Below are 21,173 nucleotides of genomic sequence, written 5' to 3' on the forward strand. Positions count from 1 at the left end.
AGTAACAGGACACCCCAACCTGCCCCTCTTTCTAAGCGCTTAACCTATAGATAACAACCCAGCTAGTCACATGTAATTCTTACCAGATGGCTATTTTACTGCAGCTCAAAGACCTCCAATATGATTAAAGTTAACAAACAACACTGGCAGCAATACTTAAGCCCACAGTTAAGAAGAGCAAGGAGGCTGAGATCATCTAAACGGGAGCAGAGACGGGGGAGAACTTGCTACCCACTCTATCTTTGCTACCTTTGGCAAATTCTCAAGGGGTGTCAGGACTGCCTAGTAACAGGTGCTTAATAAACACTGATTTAATGATCAAACAAATGTCTAAACCTCGGGAGAGCCCACCTTGCCCACAGCCACTCACTGCACATCGACCCATCTATAGGAGATGTATGCTGCACATCCAAGCTTGGGCTCTACCGATTCCTTCCTAGCTCATGACCTTGGGGAGAATATTTAACTTCTCTCAGCCTCAATTTCTATCTCTGTAAACTAGTGCGAATGACTCCCTTGCAAGGGTGTTGATGAGATTGACCAGAATGCCAGTTTTCTTAATCCTCTGAGGAAGCAGTTTACCAATGTTTGTGGCTCCGATCAACGTGGTACCATTACCTCCTGCCTACAGGTCCCTGGATTTTGAAGCTGGATGACAAACTGATTACAGCCGCACACACGACCCTTAGATTCCCAGTAAATAACTAGCGGCTCTTCTGCCATCCCCCAGCTTTCCCCTCAACCTTTGGGATTTGGGTCTCATCAAAGACCCAGTCCGAATGACAGCTCACAAGCAGCACAAAGGTGATCGATCATCTTCACCAGTGATTCCTGTTCAGGTAAGGCTAAGTCTTGCTCAAGTCTTGCTCTCCAAATTTCATTGCAATTTGGGGGAATTGTGCTCAGAATCAAACAAGAAGCAGTCCTGAGAATACCACATTCATTCCACGCTTGACCCCAACACCACATCTGCTCTAAGGAGACCCCAAATTTCTGAACAGAAATTCAATCGCCTGCCTTTCCATCCTGGAGTATGCCTTCCAGAGAAACAGGAACACAGGAAGTGCTAAAGCCATGAACTCCTTCCAAGGCAGCTGAAGTCACTGGATGAGGTAAAGCTAGAGGTTTCTCTCAGTCTGTGGCTGGGAAGTTTTATCTTTAGAGGTCTACCTAAATTGCCCCTTCCAGCGTTAAAGATTGAACCAATTCATCTGGCTTTGAAGACCTGCATCAGTACAGCTGGGCACCCATTCTCCCACTGAAAACACCAACGGGCAAGGCCATCAGACACAAGCTTTCACAGCTGCCAAGGTACTTGCTGTCCTAACTTGGTTCCTACTCCTCAATTCGTCTGTTTTATTTACCAGCCTCCTCCCCTAGTCTTGGAAAACGTTGCCTCTAGCCCTCAGCCAAACCACATCCCTATTTCAAACCTCTCCAAATTCTCACCTCCAAGTAGCACACCCGGCTCCAATTACTCCAATGCGCCTCCCCAGTCCCAGCCCCTTCCAACACGCCTGATTCCTTAGCACTTGTGTTTATCTCCACCCAGCTGCAGTTGATTAAATCTACTTGGTTCCGTTTCTGTCATGTATGTTTAGGGCAATAATATGTTTCTATGTCTCTGTCCTCTCTGTTCACAGGTGGTGTTCTTTGCCAGGGTCCGCACTGTGGAGCCCGAGCTCTGCGGGTTGCGGCCTTCCTCCCTCCCACCATGCTTCGCACTGGGGGACAGTGCTCGGAGTCGGCGGCCCATGGCTGTGCAGCTGCCTGGTTCTAATTACGTGGGGAGGGGCCTTCGCTGGAGCAAACTGAAATGATTCGTTCCTCTAATCTTCTGTATTTCAATAAATGAAAGAGAGAGGGAGAAAGATTCTTTGCGTGTACTCTGTCTTGATGAAACAGTGAGCTGTTTGGGAAATCATGAAATTTCTACTGTGCAAGGCAGTAATATCTAAGCAGTGAAATTGAAGAGCATTTTCCCAAGTATTTGGAGGCCAGATTGGCCCCCGGATCTGGAAATCCTACTTAATACAGGTTTTTTTAAAAACACATAAGAAAACATATCATTCGTTTTTAGGTGGTTCCTAACCCACTGTATGCTGAGGGTTTCTCTGAGGATATTTTCTAGTTTAACAATTCCAGAAACACTTTCAATTCTACTTTTCAATGGGTATTTTTCACTAAATGCAAGTTATGCTGTTTTTTATTTGGAGGCCTGGACTAATGTATTAAAAAAAATATGCCTTAAAGTCTCAATGTAGACTCAAAACAACAATAACACTGAAAGAAATATTAGATCTCAATCTTCCCAACCTCTTCATATCGACAAATGAAGAAACTGACTCACATGGGTCTACAGATTTGCTCAGGTTTAAATAGAATCTTGATAAATGAAGAACCAATCATTTATTAAGATGCACAATCCAGTGATCTATTTTCTACTCCTTGAAACCTGGATTAAGAAACATTACTTTAGGGAGTTCCCTCGTGGTCCAGTGGTTAGGACTCAGTGCTTTCACTGCAGTGGCCCGGGTTCAATCCCTGGTTGGGGAAGTAAGATCCCACAAGCCGAGCAGTGACCCCCCCCCCAAAACACAAAAAACATTATGACTGAACCATACATACCAATATCAATAACCAAACATTCCAGAAAATATAATTAATATAAGGAATTTCCAAATAAAAAATTTCTAACTCAGTCCATTGAATAAAGCTAAACCGCTACAATCAACATATTCACTGTTCATTCAAGTATTTATTTCACATATATTTATTGAATGCTTACTCTGTGCTGGGTATGTTCTAATTACTGGAGATAGTGCACAAGGTAAAACATCTCATGGATATTCTAATGCAAGGGACAGACAATAAACACATCTAAATATAAATATCAGGCGGTGATATGAGTTATTTTTAAAAAGTAAAACAGGGTTTGGAGACAGCGGGAGCAAGGGGATATGGTTATTTTAAATGGGGTGGTCTGTGAAGGCCTCTCTGTAGAGGTAATGGCTGGGCAGGGACCGGAGGAAGGGAAGGAACAAGGCCTGTGAATAAATGGGGCAAGTGCTCCAGGCAAAGGATGAGAGGCAGGAACATGCTCTGCACCTTTGAAAGACATCTGGGCCAACAACTGCAGTATTGTGAAAACGGTGAGTGATGGGAGAAGGGGGTGAGAGTTACACTGGGGATTGGGGATTTTACTCTAAATGTAGTGGGAAGCCACCACAGGACATTTGAGCTGGTGAACTTTGTGATTAGACTTAAGTTTTTAAAGGATTATTCAAGCTGCTATGTGGAGAACAGATTTTTACTAGCTAATAAGGATAGTAGCTGACATTTATTCCAAGCACTGTTCTAAGCACTTGTCCCATTTTAACTATTCAATTGTCAGAGCAACTTCTGAAGTAGATACTATTCTTATCCCCATAGAGGGAAAATGAGGCATAGAGAAGTTAAATAACTTGCCCAAATTCAGCTCATAAACAGTGGAACCATGCTTCCAACACAGGCAGTCTACCTCCAGACCCTGCCCTCTTCAGGGACCTGGGTTAGGGGTCCACTGCGCCTCAAGTAAAGATGTGATGGTGGCTCAGACCAAAGATGGGGGGAGGTGTAGCAAGGGTGGGAGAGTGGGGGGCCAAAGGTGGGCGGATTCAGAATATATTTCTATGGTAGAATAGATAGGATTGGGCGTGACATCTGAGAAAACACAGGAAGTCATGGATGATGCCAAGGATTCTGGCCTTGGCAACGGGGTAGTAGAGTCCTTTACAGAGATGGAGAACACAAGTTGTGAACAAAATGGGGACAGGAGGGCTGCATGGAACTCAAGATAATCCCCCAAACTAAGGTGATATGGGGAGTGAGCGTATTCGTTTCCTGTGGCTGCTGTAACACATTACTAAAAGCCTGGTAGCTTAAAACAACAGGAAATTATCCTCCTATAGTTTTGAAGGCCAGACATCCAAAATCAGTGTTACTGAGCCAAAATCAAGGTGTCAGCAGAGACGTCAGAGTCTCCAGAGGCTCTAAGAGAGAATCCGTTCCTTGCTTCTTCCAGCTTCTCATGGCTGTTGGCATTCCTTGGCTTGTGGCCCCGTCACTCCAGTCTCCACCTCCATGGTCACGTGGCTTTCTCCTCTTCTGTCTACATCAAATCTCTGTCTTATAAGGACACATGATTGCATTCAGAGGCCACCTAGATAATCCAGGAGAATCTTCTCACCTCAAAATCCTTCAATTAATCACATCTATAAAGACTTTTTCCACTGAATATTCATATAGTAACATTCACAGGTTTTGGGGATTAGGATGTGAGCATATCTTTGGGAGCCACTATTTAGCCTACCAGAGTCAGGAATACATATAATAAGAAAACTAATAAAATCCACAATGGACAAAGAGTTGGCAAAGTTTATCCCTTTTTCATGTGAGAATTTGATCTTCTGTTAACTCTCTTATCTCTATAACCCTGGTAATCTAGAACCATATGTCAACTATAATAAAAGGCCACTTGCTTATAATAAAAACTAACCCTGGGATTGGTAAATTGTATGGGGATTGGAAAATTTTTAAATATCTGATAAGAAGAGATATTTGGAGGCTTCCCTGAGAGCAGAGACTCTTGTAAACCAGCATGTTTTTCATGGACATCATGGAAAGTATTCCTATAAGCATAGTTGCCTATTAGCTCCTGGGAAGTATGAGTCCTCTAAATCAGAACACACACACACACACATACACACACACCACGTAGATCTAGCATTTGAGCCATCAGTTGGAGCACTCCAGATGGCTGTATAAACTCATGTGTACGTAGCCGCAAGCATCAAAAAAAAAGAGGAAGGCCATGATGCCCTGCTCCAAGCTGCAGCCCCTACCCTATATCCTTTAGTAGTCTGAAGCCACCTGTGGCCTGTGATAATCTCTTGGGTCTAAGTGTTTATCTGAACCCAAGAAGGCCCCCCCTGGATGTTTGCTGCCACATGTAATACAGATATCATTTCAGTTTAATGATTTCCATTTCTTCCACCACCAAACTCTTTAACATAGTTACCAACAGGGAAAAGGAGTAGCACATTTGTTCCATCTAGTCACCCTCTGGTGGCCTCGCTCATAAGTAGTAAAATGGCTAAAAGGGGCAAAGGGAAAAGAAAACGTGGAAAACACAAATTAATAAATTCACAAAAACTGAGTTGACTGTTTCCTCAGGCAGGAGAAGTGAGTAGAACCTTAGATGAATATGTCATGCTTCCTTCACTATGCCTTCAAGAGGCCTATCCTACAGGATTAAATGCAAAAGTCCCAACTCACATCTCTGCTGGAAATGTGCAAGTGTGCTCATTACTCAGAGCCAAGATAAAGGATAAATCTTTATGAGTACCGTAAGTATGAGTCATCAAAAATAGGAAACACATGTAGGACATATACACAGTAATAGTACCAAGCCAGGGAAAGTGTTTAGGAAATGCGTATAAGAACACATGGCAAAAAGAGGACTAAAAATTACCCTTGTACACTGCTCCAAAAACATCAAAAAAAAACCTCACAGCAAATCAGAGGTCCATATCATTCTGGTCTCTAATAAACATAGGTCATTTCCCTACTTGGAAATAGGCTTATTTTTAAATGCAAAAAGGAGGAGAACTGAATCAAGAAAAAGTAACTTGGAGTAGGCTTTGAAAGATTTTATGAATTGGGAAATTTGAACAGCTTCCAACTAAAACACTGGGAATTAGATATTATCGGCATTAAAACTGAACAAAAAAGATCTTTTCAGAGAAGTACTTGTGCACAATGGTAAGATTGCCATTTCACTGAGATTCTCACTATCTTAACAACCAGGGGTGATAAGGGAAAAAAGGGTGGAATCTTCAACCCATATGAAAGGTAGGAAACAAAAGAAACAGCAACACATGCACTAACAACATACAAAGAGCAATAAAGGGCCAGCAGCAAAGCCTCTAAAGGCCTCTCGGCCCAGCAGAAAGAGTTCACGCTGGGGAACACGCACCCTCTGGTCAGCTGCACCAGATGACAAGCTGGGGGGTGTTCAGAGTAGAAGGCAGGGTAATTGGCCCCCAGAAGTCCTCTGGGGCAGATGACGGAGGCAAAATGCCCACGCATGACTCCACTGGAAATTAAGCTCTTCAGTCGCCTTGGATTTTGGAAGACCCCCAAATCTGAGACTCAGCATGGCAAGCAAAGGAGACATATGTCTCACACCAAGGCCTGCATGTCCGTGTCCAGATGGACCCTGGGCTCCCTTAGACTTCAGCTTTCTCCTTATCTTCAGAAACTACTCTCTCCCAAGGAAGGCCTTGCCTACATGTCTATCTACTTGAGGCTGAGAGGAGTAAGAGAGAAATGTGGAGGAGTAAGAGAGAAATGTGTAAAGTATTGTTTTTAACTTCATTGAGGTTTAAATTTACCAAACACTTCAAGAAAAGTCAAGGTTCTTTAGGAGCTATTCTGAGGTAGGAATCTCATATAACTTCCACCTCACAAAACATCCAACCGTAGACCAGAAAAGACAAGAGGAGCATGACTAGAGCTGAGAAGTGTGACACCTCATTTTCCTCTGCCTCTCACTTCTCAGTCCTCTCAGCAGCTGCCATATCTCTTTATTCCTTTCTCCCAAGGCACCTGCATATGCGCTTACATCCCTAGGAGTGAGGCCTTGTGGGGGGCTCACCTCTTAAGATATGAACGCAGCTTCCCTTTAAATCAGTGCATAGGTGCTAGGCACATGAAACCTACAGCCACATCACCAACTCGCTGTGCAAATTCAAAAAGAATCAGATGCGTGTACACCTGTATCAACAAATAAGATTAAACTTTAATGTGCACAGTGTGGTATTTGGGCTCTAGGCAAGAATTAGGCTATTACAGTGATCCTGAATCCTATAGCTTGCTCTCCTTGGTTTATCGTTGGACCCAGTAACACCTAATCTAGTCTCTCTAACTTCAAAAGAAGCCAAATCTTACCTGCAATTTGCCTCTTCCACCAAGGGATGTAAAAATTCTAGATCTAGTCAAAGGACTCTGTAGTTCAGGTGGAAAATGCTGTAAACATAAAGTACTATTGTATATCCAGTGATAAACCGTAATGGAAAAGAATATGAAAAAGAATGTATGTATAGGGCTTCCCTGGTGGCGCAGTGGTTAAGAATCTGCCTGCCAGTGCAAGGGACACAGGTTCGAGCCCTGGCCGAGGAAGATCCCACATGCCACGGAGCAACTCAGCTCGCGCTCCACAACTACTAAGCCTGAGCTCTAGAGCCCACAAGCCACAACTACTGAGCCCTCGTGCCACAGCTACTGAAGCCTGCACGCCTAGCGCCTGTGTTCCTCAACAAGAGAAGCCACCGCAATGAGAAGCCCGCGCACTGCAACGAAGAGTAGCCCCCGCTCGCCACAACTAGAGAAAGCCCTCACACAGCAACAAAGACCCAGCACAGCCAAAAATTAATTAATTAATTAATTTTTTAAAAATGTATGTATATGTATAAACTGAATCACTTTACTGTACAGTAGAAATTATCACAACATTGTAAGTCAACTATACTTCAATAAAATAAATCTTAAAAAAAATAAATAAATAAAGCACTAGTCCTGGACTAGAACCCAGATAATGCCTGACGATTGTGGGCAAAGAACAGTCCCCAGAAGTCAAAAGTACAGCCATTTCACCTGAGTTTTAGCATTCTAACTCAGGAGTGCCCTCAGAGCAAAATCCCATCAGAATACTAGCAAATGGCACTAAACTAACGAAAGACAATTTATTTCTTTAAAATTAACCTCATTCTTATGAGTTTAAAAGGGCTATCTAGTACCTGGGTGTTGATGTTTTAGTATTTCAGACAAGGCCAAGGAGCTTCAGGGAAAGGGCTATTTCAATTAACCACCCGTCTAGCTGAGGTGCCTGGGCAGCCTGGAAAGGAAAGCACAGAGCACACAACTGCAATGGAAGCCAAAGCAGCAGGTCTTCCAAACAGATTCAGATTCCTGTATCTTTAAGACCAGACCCTCATAAATGGATTGCTTCTGCTGGACACCATGCTTTAAATAAACAGACTCTTCTGGCCGACACACAACTTCCTGTAGGGTTCTGGTGGGTAAAGCTTGAAAAGGCTGCCAAATCCAATGACCAGCAACTTTAGAGCTGACTTAGAAAACAAGCTACAAAGACTTGAGTCCAGAGTAAACAAAGGAAAAAGCCACATTAAACAGGGAACAAATTACTATACAGGCAGGGATATTTTAAGTGCTCACTGAGCAAAAAAACAAAACAAAAAAATCAAGTTATTAAGAATTCAATGATACAGCGTAGAGTAAAATGTCCTCTTTCCATTGGAGGAATCAGTTTAATTAATTCCAGCAACATTAAGAATTGGCCAGGAATCACCGCCTACATCATGAGGACAGATTGTTCTCAATGGCCCAACTTCAAACCAGGCTCAACTCAAATGAGCTACCCAAGGGAGTAGCATGGAGTCAAAAGCCATTTATAGCTTTTACCCATCTGAGGAAAAGGACTAACTAGTGTACTAGCAGAGGACTAAAATCCATAAGAGTAAAGAAAAATGTGGGACTTCCCTGGTGGGCCAGTGGCTAAGACTCCACGCTCCCAATGCAGGGGGCCCGGGTTCAATCCCTGGGCAGGGAACTAGTTTCCACATGCTGCAACTAAGAGTTCACATGGTGCAACTAAAGATCCCGTGTGTGGCAACTAAGACCCGACCCAGCCAAATAAATAAATAAATATTTAAAATAAAGAAAACTGTAACAAAAACTCAGAAACGGGCTGACACAGAGATCTGGAGAATATACGGTAAATTGCAGTAGCATGAGATTTAATTAGAAAAAATAAATCAAAGCCATAATACAAAGTGGAGGACACCTGCTCAGCTATAGCAGTCAAGGGGGACTGGGGACAAAACACCAAGTCCACTGATATAATGAAATCAAATAAAAGTACACTGTGGAAAAGGGGAAGAGCTTAAGAAGACTTACAGTGATACTTTAACGTCCTCGGCACTATGCAAAAGCCCAATATCACAATGCAAAAGAGTCCAACTTGGCTCCTGGCCTTAAGAAGTCCACTCACCAGCTGACTGCGCAAGATTAACACAGGTGATTCAGCAGCGAATAATACAGGAAAACATATAATCCCATTCTCTGCGGAAGTTCAGACTGGAAGGGGCAGGGAGAGGAATTCAGAGCAACATTTAGAAAAGAGGGAAATGGAGGCGGATAAAGGAATCAGGAAAGGGTGTGCTGAAGAGTTAAGACTTAACGCATGGGCTTCAAACATGGCCAGGATTGAGAGAGTTAAGAAAGAAGTTCAGGTGGAATTAAGAAAAAGCTGTGGGGCAGTAGATTCAGCTGAAAGGTCAGGGGTGAGGCTCAGGAATCTGCACTTAAGCATTTCCAGGGGATTCAGATGCAGGGGGTTCACGTCCCACACACACTTGGGGAAACACTGATCCACAGGATTAAGTCCAAATCCTTACCTGTTCAGCCTTTCCAGCCTCATCTTCCACTCCCAGGCCCCAGCTCGCCCCCATCACTGTTCCCATCACTGCCCCATCCTCTATTCCAGGGGTTGGCAAGCTTTATCTGCAAGTAGCCAGACTAAATATTTTGGGCTTTGTTAGTCTTGTTACCCTACTCAAGTCTTCTACTGTCATGAGGAAGGGGCCACAGACAATACATAAACAAATGGGCATGGCTATGTGCCAATAAAACTTTATTTACACCCCCCCAAAAAAACCCTTTATTTACAAAAACAAGCATCAGACTGATGAATGGATAAGCAAGATGTGGTACAGCCATACAACAGAATACTGTTCAGGAATAAAAAGGAATGACATAACTAATACACGCTACAGCATGGATGAATCTCAAATGCATTACGTTAAGTGAGATACCCAGTCATAAAAGTCACCCATATTGTGTGGTTCCATTTATAAAAAATCTCCAGAATTTCAGATCTATAAAGAAAGTAGATTAATGGTTGCCTAGGGCAGGGGTGGGAGCATCGGGACTGGGGAATGACTGCTAATGGGTACCAAGTTTGGGAGTGCTGAAAATGTTCTAAAGTTAGATTGTGGTGGTAGTTGCACAAGTCTATAAAATACACTGAAAACCATTGACTTGTATGCTTTAAACAGGTGAACTTTATGGTATGTAAATTACATACATACAAAAACGGGCAACAGGCAGGATTTGGCCCAAAGGCCATAGTTTGCCACTCCCTGATCTGTACATCAGCCACACCATGTACAAGGAAGAACTTTCCTCCACACATGGTTTTGCTCTTCCCTCTGTGCATGTTGAAGCCTCCCTTCCCTTCTGCCCAGTAACTTCTACTTGACTGTCAAGCCCCTCATCAAATGCTCTCTTCTGGATCCTTCCCTCCCCTGCAGATAGAGTTACCACTCCCTCTGTTGGGCTCCTGCAAACTTCTGTTAATTTTATAACAAATAATGGTCATATTATTTGTCACACTGTATTAAACTTATTCTCCCTCCACCCCCAATAAGTGCTGAAGATATAAAGATGAGTAGGAGTCCAGCAGAGTGTCTACCTAGCATACAGTAGGTTCTCAATGAATAATTCATTGAATAAGTCTGTAAAGGAATGGACAAATGAATCAATTATAGGAGTATTATTTAGAGAAAATCAGTTTTATGAAGTGGTCCACAAGCTGAACCAAAAGAGCCAGTGCCTAACGCTGGAGGCACCAGTCCCAGGATACTGGTTAAGGAGCTGCAGGTAAGTGGAGAGGAGCGTAGAAATTCGGGAAATTCCAGAGGACTGTCAATAAAACTTGGTGACTGACCAAATATAAGGTTTGAGTGAATGGTTCAAAAGTGCCCAGACAGATGGTAGCAGTGCCACTGATGGGACAGGGAAGTTGGACTGGTAAACCAGCATGGGGGTAAGAAAGGTCCTTAGAGTCAATTTTAGACATAAGAAAAGAGCTAGTGTTTGATTGTTTATTGTATGCCAGGCACACATGCCAGCCCTAAGGGGGTCACAGAGACATCTCTCAATCGTCAGTGAACCCCCTAAAAAACTACTATCATCTCCATTTTACAGATGAGGCAACTGGGGCTCAGAGAATTAAGTAACTCCCCCAGAGTCACACGCTTGGGAAGTGACAGGGCTGAAGTCAGCCCTCTATCTGACACCAGGTAGAAGCACACTGATAGCCACTCCTCCACAGCACAGCTCAGGCACCTGGGAGCTTGAGGTAAGACATGAGAGGCAGGGAGATTTGGAGACCCTGGAGAGAGTTTTGGGAGTTGCTGGCATGGAGGTGACAACCCAAATCCTGAGAACAAACAAGCCACCTCAGGGAGAGTAGACAGGGGAAAACAAGGGCCAAGGACTGCACTTCAGTCAAGACCCCTGAGAAGGAAGAAAGACCAGTTGGGAAAGAAACAGAAAAACTAGGCGGTAGAAAGAACTCTGAGATAGGAGTCAGGGTCCCCGGGGTCCAGTCCAGCACTGGCACCGATTCTTGTTTGACGGTGAATAAGTCATCGCTTCACCCCCTGGCTCTACAAGGTGGTTAGGACTAGGTTGTCTTGAGGGCACCTCTCCAGTCCCAGCATCCTATGAGTTGGGTCAAAAGGGCATCTCCAGAGACTAGTTCAGGAGAGCAGAAGTCAGGTTGCAGAGAGGAAAGAAGGGAAAGGCAGGACACACAGACTCACTCCTTCAAGGTGTGGGATAGGCGAGGAAAAGAGAAACAAGATAGTACAGAGAGGCGATCAGCAGGGCCAAGTTCACACATGGCCCCTTCACTGTGGGAGAAAGGAAAAGTAAAATAATTAAACATGTGTCTAATTTTCACAGAAATATTTAGAAAACACAGTGAGGAGTGGGACTCTTGAAAGTAATAAATTCTTCTGCAGAATCTGGGCATTTAAATCAGAGGTATTAGCAAGTAAATGGACATTCTCAAATAAAATGTCAAGGTAGCAAATCAGCAATGGAAACAAGAAAATACAAGCTGGATATCTGGGTGCTCTGCAACACAAACTGGGCCTTTGCCCAATCGGCACATCAAGGTCTCAGATTTGCACACCCGCTCCTTACTTTGGTCTGTTGCTTTCTTAAAATACTCTCCAAAAAGTCACATTTTCAAATGTGGAGGGTGCTCCTAGAAAATGTTAGAAACATTTTCTAATGACAGTTTTGGGAAATTATACAGTCTTTTAAAAGTCAAGCGAAGTTACCATGGCAACAACAGTATGGGTCAGGGTTGTAACCCTAACCTCCATAAAGACAAACACCACACTGGTTGGAAAATGCTGCTGCTGGACAAATTTTAGAAGGAGTCAAGGCAGCCTCTCCTCCAGACTGGGGAAGAGGCAATAACGAGAGAGGCTCTTTCAGTGTGTCAGCTCCCAGCCAGCAAAGAACATAACTGGCATTACCTCATGCTAAAATGGCAGAGTCCAGCCAGGCTCAGTCCTCCTGTGGGACAGGGGGCATGCTTTCCCAGGGCAACGTTACTGTGATACATGGCAAAGTTGAAGCCACATGGCTAACCAGCGTATTGGTAGGAACGTTATAACTTCTTCGCTTCCTCTTGTGTCCTAATTTGTTTGCTATATCTCGATGTTTACTATTATCGCTCTGATTTCTGCTTTCACTTTTTTCTAAGATTCCAAGACTGGGTTTTTGGAGAGTTCTCATTTGAAAGTTAGCTGTAGCTTCAGATTGAACATCTTGCCCCAACGTGTTAGAAACCATCAATGACTGGCGTAGCCAGTTCTACCCGGCCTGCATTGCCTTCCGTGGAAACAGCAGCCGGAGGTCTAGCGGCCTGGCTAGCCCCACCCCACGGCCTGACTGCTCCTCTGTCCAGTCCGAGCCTGGCACCTTCATACTGCGCAGCAGGTTGCCATCATTTAACCTGCACGGAGTATCTTCAAGTGAAGTGGCAACTCGTTTTAAATCATGTGACTGTCCTATTCATTTAGGGCCTCCAATCCTATGTAAGAGCCAGGTTCAGTGGCCTTTCAAGTTAATGAAATAATTTCCAGAACAACAGTCAAACGAAGGGGGGAAGGGAGGAGGAGGGGAGAGAGGGAAAGAGGAAGGGAGAGAGGAGAGAAGAAAGGGAGAGGGAGAGGGAAGAGGAGAGAGAGAAAGAAAAAGGGAAAGAGAGAGAAAGAGAGATGAATGCCTTTAGAGAAACGTGACCCTCGTTGTCGGTGTAACTTTCTCATAAATCTGCTGTAGGTCTGTGACAAAACGGCCAGTTCAAAGATAACCTTACCTGTCAGCCTGGGGTGATTTCCAAAACAACTTCCATTTAAACAAACACCAGGCAGTGTTTACACATGGAAGGTGTTTGTTTAGTAACTGAATTTCATCAGTGTATAGTGTCCGTGTGTGAGGAGTTTACTGTGACGCTTGCTTACTAGCACACACTGCACACAAGATCTCTGAAATATAAATAGCCTTGAGTTTGTTTGAGGTTTTTTCCCCAGCATATACACAGGACTAGCACTGGAAAGTCATTCATGAATAACAGCAGAGGGGACAATGTCCCGGATAAGAGAAGGAAGGTAACTAGTGTGCTAGTGTTCATTTGGTATTCCTGCTCTCGTGTGTATGCTCTCCAAAAAACAAGTCTTGAAATTTTTTATCAGTCCTTTTAGTTGTGATGGGTAAAGGTAAGACACACACCCATTCCCCCTACCCCTGCACTGTTCCATTATATTTTTAATAACTGAGGGGAAGGGGAACAAAAAGAGAGAAGTTGTCAACTTACTAATATTGTGGAAACGGGAAAGACGACAGATAGATAGATAGGTAAGTAGGTAGGTAGTAGGGCTCTCCAAAATGTTTAATCCCTGAACTGCAAGATTCCTCAAAGTAAGCAAAAAAGATGTCAGGGGCTTCCCTGGTGGCGCAGTGGTTGAGAGTCCGCCTGCCGATGCAGGGGACATGGGTTCGTGCCCCAGTCCAGGAAGAACCCACATGCCGCAGAGTGGCTGGGCCCGTGGGCCATGGCCACTAAGCCTGCGCGTCTGGAGCCTGTGCTCCGCAACGGGAGAGGCCGCAACAGTGAGAGGCCCACGTACCGCAAAAAAAAAAAGATGTCAAATCAGATGGCAAAGTCCACACACTGAAGGTCCTGCGTTTCACGCATAGCAGGAAGAGTCCCTTAATGTGTTTGTTCTCCCTTGTCACACAATTCAAGCAAGTTTGGTTACAAGTCATGGATTACCAGCAGAAGACAGGTGAGTTACTTTTTGTGGAGGCAGCTGAAAGCTTTATTTGGGGTGGCGGTGGGGGGAGGAAAATGACCAACTGTGAAAAACAGATGGGAGGTGACATTTAGTGTAGGATTAACAACCACATAGAGTGCAAGGGCTCCTGAGCTGAGTCCTGCATTTTATAATTACTGACACTTGACGTGATAATCTTCTAAGTCAGAAAGGAACAAAGAGACAATGCCACACAAAAAAACACCCTCACTACTGCCCCAAAGCCACAAGGAAGGGAACGAAAAGGAACTCTGAGCATCAGAAAGAGCTATCACGAGCCTATGCAGGAAACCCAAACCTTTGGTGAGAGATCTGCTGCCTCGTGGAACAGGTTGAGCCAAGTGAGACAGGGTGGCAGGTTTCATAGCTGGGAGCAAGGTCAGAGCTAAAGGTGAAAGGGAAGTGGACTGACGTGTGGGAAAACCTTGGACTGTAGAGTCACACACGGGCTCAGAGGTGGGCTGCGTGCCCCAGGGTCTGCCGTGAAACCTCCCTAGGCCTCCCTCCCTTTCCAGCCGACAGTGAGGATGGGCGGCGAAGGCACAGGTGCCGGGCAGGTGGCTAGCCCACAGCTGGCACTTCACCACCACTGTGGTCACTGTTACTGTTATTTGGGGCCTACGGGAGCTGTTAAGAGGCAAGCAGAACCGTTAGCATTAGGCTGTGTTTTCTTCCTTCTCTTTCTCCCAACTGTGGTCTCTCCCGCCCTCAAACAGAACCAGGGAAGGAACAATTGTACGCCACAGTCCTCAGGGAAGGCACCAAGGGAGAGTAACTTGGAGTCACATGTGTGATTAACCGCATATCCCACGTGGCCCTGCCTGCCAAGAAGCCTGCCAAATTTCAAACCCAGTCGTACCCACCACAGAACGCATATGGCTAGCAAACTGCACTTCTCTTTTGTCCTCATTTTGCTTTTCTGCTTACATTCTTGGTATGTCTATTGTTGTAAGCCCATCCCAAATCCCTTTTTGGAATGAAGCAGAGAATAAGTAAATACATACAAGAATGGACGGTTCTGAGCTTTCTGAAGGGTGAGGATAAAGTTATTAAACCTGGCCCCTTTCCCATGACCATGGATCCTCCCAGATCCTCACTCCACCCCTACAGCCAGTCGCTGGCTTGGCACGCCCATTAACAGTCGCTTCTTCAATGTCAAAACAAATACATAAATTTAAACGTCCATAGCTGTTATACACATACGTACTGCTAACTAAGGGCTTTTCATAATAAGCGAGCAGTTAGATAGACGGGAAATAGAAAAGAAGCATCGCCCGGAAAAAGCAGGTCACAATAAAAATTAGAGGATCGGAAACAAAATTGTTGCCATTCCAGCAACTAATGAACGTATGTTACTATAAACAAGCCTCTGGTGGTGCTACAGCCCTTCTCAGGAATCAGGAAACACCCAGAGGGACTGAACTCAGGGGTAGGGGCAGGGGATGGAGCGGTAGTCAGAACAGAGTAGGGGCAGGAAGTGAGGGAGGGGCGGGACATTTTACCTTGAAGTTAAAGGGCACAGGCAGCTGGTTTTCATAGGGTGAAGCCGATGACATCTCCCCACTTACTCTAAAAGACAAAGTTGGTCTCTCAGGGCTGTTTACCCTCTTCTGCCCTCCTCTGTCGCCAAAGAGTCTTTTTCCAGTTTCCGGTTCACTTCCAGGACTGTTGTTTCCAAAACCAATGGTTACACATGAGAGGTGTGGTCTCAGATGAAAAATACAACTACAGGTCTGTGCTGTCCTGATGAGAACCCAGCAGGGAAGCCAATGGCAAAACCATGCTTTGCCACAGGGGGCTTTGTATACATTATTGTATCAAGTATGTTTCTGATACAAATTCTCTGCTGGCCTATAAAATTGTTTGTCTAATTAAGTATAACTGTTTCCCCAAATCTTGTCAACCTGCTGAGGTTATGACTTCCAGGTGTAGGCTCTGTCACCTCCGCCACACAGGAAAGGCAGCAGCCTCTCCTCAGCTGAGGAAGCTTCAGGCGCCCGGGAGGTAGGAATTTAGTAAAATGTTAGAGAAGGGATGATTTATAACAGATCTTAATGCTAATCCTGTACCAAAACAAGCCGGTCGGGGCGGGGAGTGGGGATAGGGTTGATTTAGTAATTCCCTCACATTTAAGGAGGACATCATGAAAAACAACGACTTCGGTCATAAGAGTCAAAGTAATTATGGCTTGGAGCCAGTAGGGCATTCTTTTCTAATGTATAAGCAACAACATTTATCATTTCATCTTGAAAAATATTTGCCCTTAATATTTCGTAGAGACATGCACAAAGGCTGCCTCTGGTCCTCCCACTATTACCTCCAGAACGGACTGGCTGTGATTTTTAGCACAGACCATATCTAATAGCATATCTATAAAAATCAAGTTATCCATTGAGAATATCAGAAAGAGTTGAATGGGTTTAGGTTGGAAGAGGAAGCAATCCTAGTTTTAAAAAAAAAAAAGTGGATATAGTTAAGGTAAATTTTATGGGTAATTAATATACCGACAGGTTGCATTCATTTTTTAACAGCTTTACTGAGATAAAATCCACATGCCATAAAATTCACCCATTAAAAGTACAACTCAATGGGTTTTGGTTAGTCACATGTATTGACATTTATCAATGGTATTTACTAGATTCATATTCAATTGTGGAACCATCATTACAATTTAATTTTAGAACATTTCTGTCCCCCCAAAAGAAACACTGTACTCATAAAGTCAGCCCCCACGTCTCTCTTTTGCTCTTCAGCCCTAAACAACCACCAGTTTACTTTCTATCTCTATAAATTTGTCTACTCCGGACAGCACGTGGATTCTGTGCCTGACTTCTTTCACTCAGCGTAACGTCTTCAAGGTTCATCCACGTTGCAGCACGTATCAGTATTTCATTCCTTTTTATTGCTGAATAACATTCCATTGTATGGATATATGTACCACATTTCATTTATCCATTCATCAGCTGATGGGCATTCAGGTTGTTCCCACTTTTTAGCTATTATGAGTAATGCTGCTGTGAACAATCGTGGACAAGTTTTTATGTGGACGTATGTTTTCCTTTCTCTTGCGTATACACTTAGGTGTGGAACTGCTGGGTCATACAGTTCGAATGATTTTAAAAAGCTGTTGGCATGGCTGCAGTCCTGTATCTCCAGAGTCACATGTGAAGAACATGAGAGATACTTAATTGTTCAGGTTTTTAAACAAGATTTAGAGACTATCCCCCGTAGGCCCACTTTCTTTACCTCTTCACTGAACGTACGACGTCCCTTGACGCCAGCTAATTTTCCGTATCTTCAGTAGAGCCATGTCTATTTTGATCTAACATAGTCAATATAAGTGTGGGAGAGCTCTGCTGTCATTCCTTGAGGTATTCTTCTTTTGCTTCAGTAGTCTTATGTGAATCTATTTTCAGAATCAACAACAGTACCGCACAATTTAGCACGCAGAATTTCTGCCGCTTCTGTAATCGCTCGGACTTGCTTTTCTTTCTTGCTTCTTCTGAGAGAGCATATATAATATGAGTAATTATTGCCGCTAAAGAATTGCTGGAGTCAGCAAGGCTTCATAGGAACTGCACTTCCTCCTCCCTTCCTTTCCCTCCCACCCAAATTCTCCCCCATAAGTTAAGAATTAAAGACGCATTACTGGGATAAAGAAATCCAACCTGAAATATGTGTTGCAGCAACAATGGCAAGCAACCAAGAGTATTAATGATAATTTCCAATGTAGCTGGAAAGGTTAGATGATTTGTCTTTGAAATGAGCCAACTCTGCACACTTTCACAAGATTAAAATCAGTTTGCTTTTCCTTCTGCACACCTCACCTCTCCTATTCCTACCCACCCCCCCACCCCCAAAAAGAAGAGTGGTTGAGGCACATAAACAAACAGTTCCGGAAATTAACTTTCCTGACCAGAAGAAAGCTCGAAGATAAATTCTGCTCTATATTAGTTTTTCTGCACTTCACTGTGATCATGGTTTATTGTGGTTTCTCTCTTCCTGAAGAGCTAATAACTGAGTGATAACATTTCTGACACAGAAGCTTAGAAACAGAAAGAATGACAACTGTGTGTTATCTTAAAAGAAGCAGGGGGACCATTATCCACAACCCAGGTCATTTCTGAGCCACAAGAAAGAGGAGACCATTTCTCTCTTATGGTAATGACCTTGGGCAAGTGAGTTACCATTGTGCCTGTCACCTGTAAATTGAGGGTAGTAATAGGACTTCATGGAATAAGTGTACGAGTGCTTCAAACAGGGCTGAGGATAGAGGAAATACTGAGTCACTATGAGCTTGGGTCATCATCACCACCACCAAGACCACCACAGTCTTCAAGAAGCTGCCTGGATAACATAAGGAGCTACCCACCCCCAGTGCTTTCATGCACATACAAGGTACTGCCATCCTTATTCCAGAGTGTTTCTGTTTCCTCTGACTCATCCTGCAGGAGCAATAGGTCCACAAGACAAAACAAAGAAAGATGAAAGACAGGGCACAGGAGAAGTTGAGGAAGACATTTTACAATAACAGAGAAATGGCACCTTATTTTGTTTTTTCACAACCATGTTTTAAAAATGAAATTCTTAAGAACATTCTTTCCACTATGAGGCAGGGAGGGGGACCAGGAAAGTTGAAAAGCTGAAAAATCTCTCTAGAGCGAAGTCTTAGAGTTGCCCAGTCCAGAGAGCAATCCTTCTGGATTAAATGAAATCCTTCTCTGTCTCTTGAGTGTACTTTGTGTCCTCCTCCCCACTTGCGTTCATACATGAGCATCCTCGTTAAACCCAGAAAGGAAGAAAAGGACTCTTCATCCAGGAAAATGTCTTTACAAATTCCTAGGGGCAGTGGGTAGAAAGCTGGCACCTGCGCCTACCTCTCTCTGTGGCTGGCCGGGCCCCTGGTCGGCAGTGCGGAGGTTCAGGACGTGCACCTCCTGGGGCAGCCCCACCGTCCCCCTGCTGGCACATCCCGACAAGACGGTGAAGCTCTCCATCAAGGCCTGGACCGGATGGGAGGCATTGACAGGCGACAGTTCACACTGGGCGCTGGGCTCTGGACCTGCAGAGGGAATCACAAACATGAACCCCTCAGAATCTGCAATTAATTGTGCCATGATTAAATTAATTGTTCTGAATATACAAGTCACTGCCAACCCACCAGAGGCGCCTTTCCAGGTAAGTTGTTTCCAGAACTAAATGGCAAAAAAGCTAGTCTATTCTTGTAAAATCCCAATCTCTTAAACTCCTTTTGGATACTTTTGATATGTATTTGATTAAATTCCCTTTTAGACACACAAGCCACGAATGTATTCCTCTGGATGGAGGAAAGTTCCCATTTGACATGTGTTCAATTCTTCCTTCCCCTCTTAGAAGAAAAGCAGAGATAAATAGAATAAGTTGTGGAAAGCCCCAATGATATTATGCATAAATATTAGACACCTAAAATTGCACCCAAAAAGGTATAGATGCAGATTCTACCTTTCTAAGTGCTTCCCCTTCTTAGGGAAAGCAAAACAATCTTAAGAACATACAAAAGCAAGATGCAATGAGCAGAGGCAACTGGGGCCAGAGCTGTACAGCAAAGTTTGAGAGAGGTCAGAAAGATCCTCCCAAGAGAGGTAGGATACGAGCAGAGCCTCAGACAGAAAAAGTAGAACCCTGGGCATGCCTGGCTCCTACTTCCTCATTCTCCCTTCCTCTAAGCAATCAGAACTCAAATCTGAAATCCATCCTTTCCTCCCCGTCTCTACTTCCTGCAGCACTCACTGTCTCCATCCCTAGACAACTGCAGATCTTCCTGAAAGGAGCCTCTGGTCTCAAGCTCTGCGAGCTTCCTTCCATACAGACGAGGTTCACCTAACCCAGCGTGGTCCTCAACTGAATGGTTATTCCAGATTCAAAGACCTGCCCCGCCCAGCCCTGCAGTTATGTCCCGTCCCTTGAGAACTGCTGGTCTGTGCTCCTTCACCTGGCACACGAAGGCCTTTCTTGATCTAGCCCCTTCTTAGCTCTCCAGCCTAAGCCCTCCGCCTCCAGGAACCCCACGTGGCTTAAATGTCTCGAAACATACCATGATGTTTCTCACTCTATGTCTTTATTCAAGCTTGTTTCCTTTTCCCAAATTCCTCGTCCACTCTACTTCCACCCCCAAAACAAACATCCCAAGCTGAGGAAGGGGCACTTCCTCTGTGCTCCCATAATTCCTCTGCCTGTCTCGGCTGTTTCATTTTCTACACTGTAACCACCAGTGTATATGTCCGTCTTTGCCAGTCCAGTGGGACCTCCCTGACAGCTGTGGGTTACTCTCTTTGTATCCTCAGCACCCATCACAGTGCCTCACGTGTAGGAAATGCCCAAAACATATTTATTAAACGAATCATTGAGCTTAAAGAAAACACTGCCCCCTCTCTGATCAGTGATTAGGGCCCCATTCTGGGGACTTGGATTTGGCTATATGCAGCTAATAAGGGGAAACAGATTGCTACAGTGGTGTGACATACATTAGCTGAACTGATAGGGAAGGACATCCAGAAATCAAAGGGACTCAGCAATACTTAAACCTCACATACCTCTGTAAGCTTGGTGTTGTCCTCAATTAGCTGAGGAGACTGGGACTTGGAACATACAGCATCCTAAACCCCGACCTTCCAAATGGAACCCGATAAAAGACCTGAATGCACTCCAAGTAGTTCTTCCTGACTTCTACATAATAAAAATACCCTCCGGGATTAGCCCCAGTCTAAAATGCAAATACAGTTCAAACCAGACAATCCTGTATCCCCACTTGCTGTGCTATATGCAGATACCCCACCTGGTGTGCAAGTCTATTTCAGAACTCACGGAAATTATCTAGGTTGATAACAGTTATCA

At 44.2% G+C, this 21,173-nt stretch overlaps 1 protein-coding gene across 6 annotated transcripts in view; it reads right to left on the reverse strand.

Annotated features, from left to right (window-relative positions):
• Nucleotides 1-21,173, reverse strand: part of TGFBR3 (transforming growth factor beta receptor 3) — a 218,124-nt gene that overhangs the window by 108,086 nt on the left and 88,865 nt on the right. For all 6 annotated transcript variants that reach the window (XR_009521249.1, XR_009521253.1, XM_060025520.1 and 3 more), the window contains exon 3: nt 19,178-19,362. Coding sequence is in view for 4 of the 6 variants with exons in the window: in XM_060025520.1 (XP_059881503.1) it covers nt 19,178-19,362 (185 nt within the window). In the remaining 2 variants the exon portion in view is untranslated. The remainder of the gene's footprint in view (nt 1-19,177; nt 19,363-21,173) is intronic.

The sequence above is a fragment of the Delphinus delphis genome, chromosome 1 (assembly GCF_949987515.2).
Source record: "Delphinus delphis chromosome 1, mDelDel1.2, whole genome shotgun sequence".
Lineage (NCBI taxonomy): Eukaryota > Metazoa > Chordata > Mammalia > Artiodactyla > Delphinidae > Delphinus > Delphinus delphis.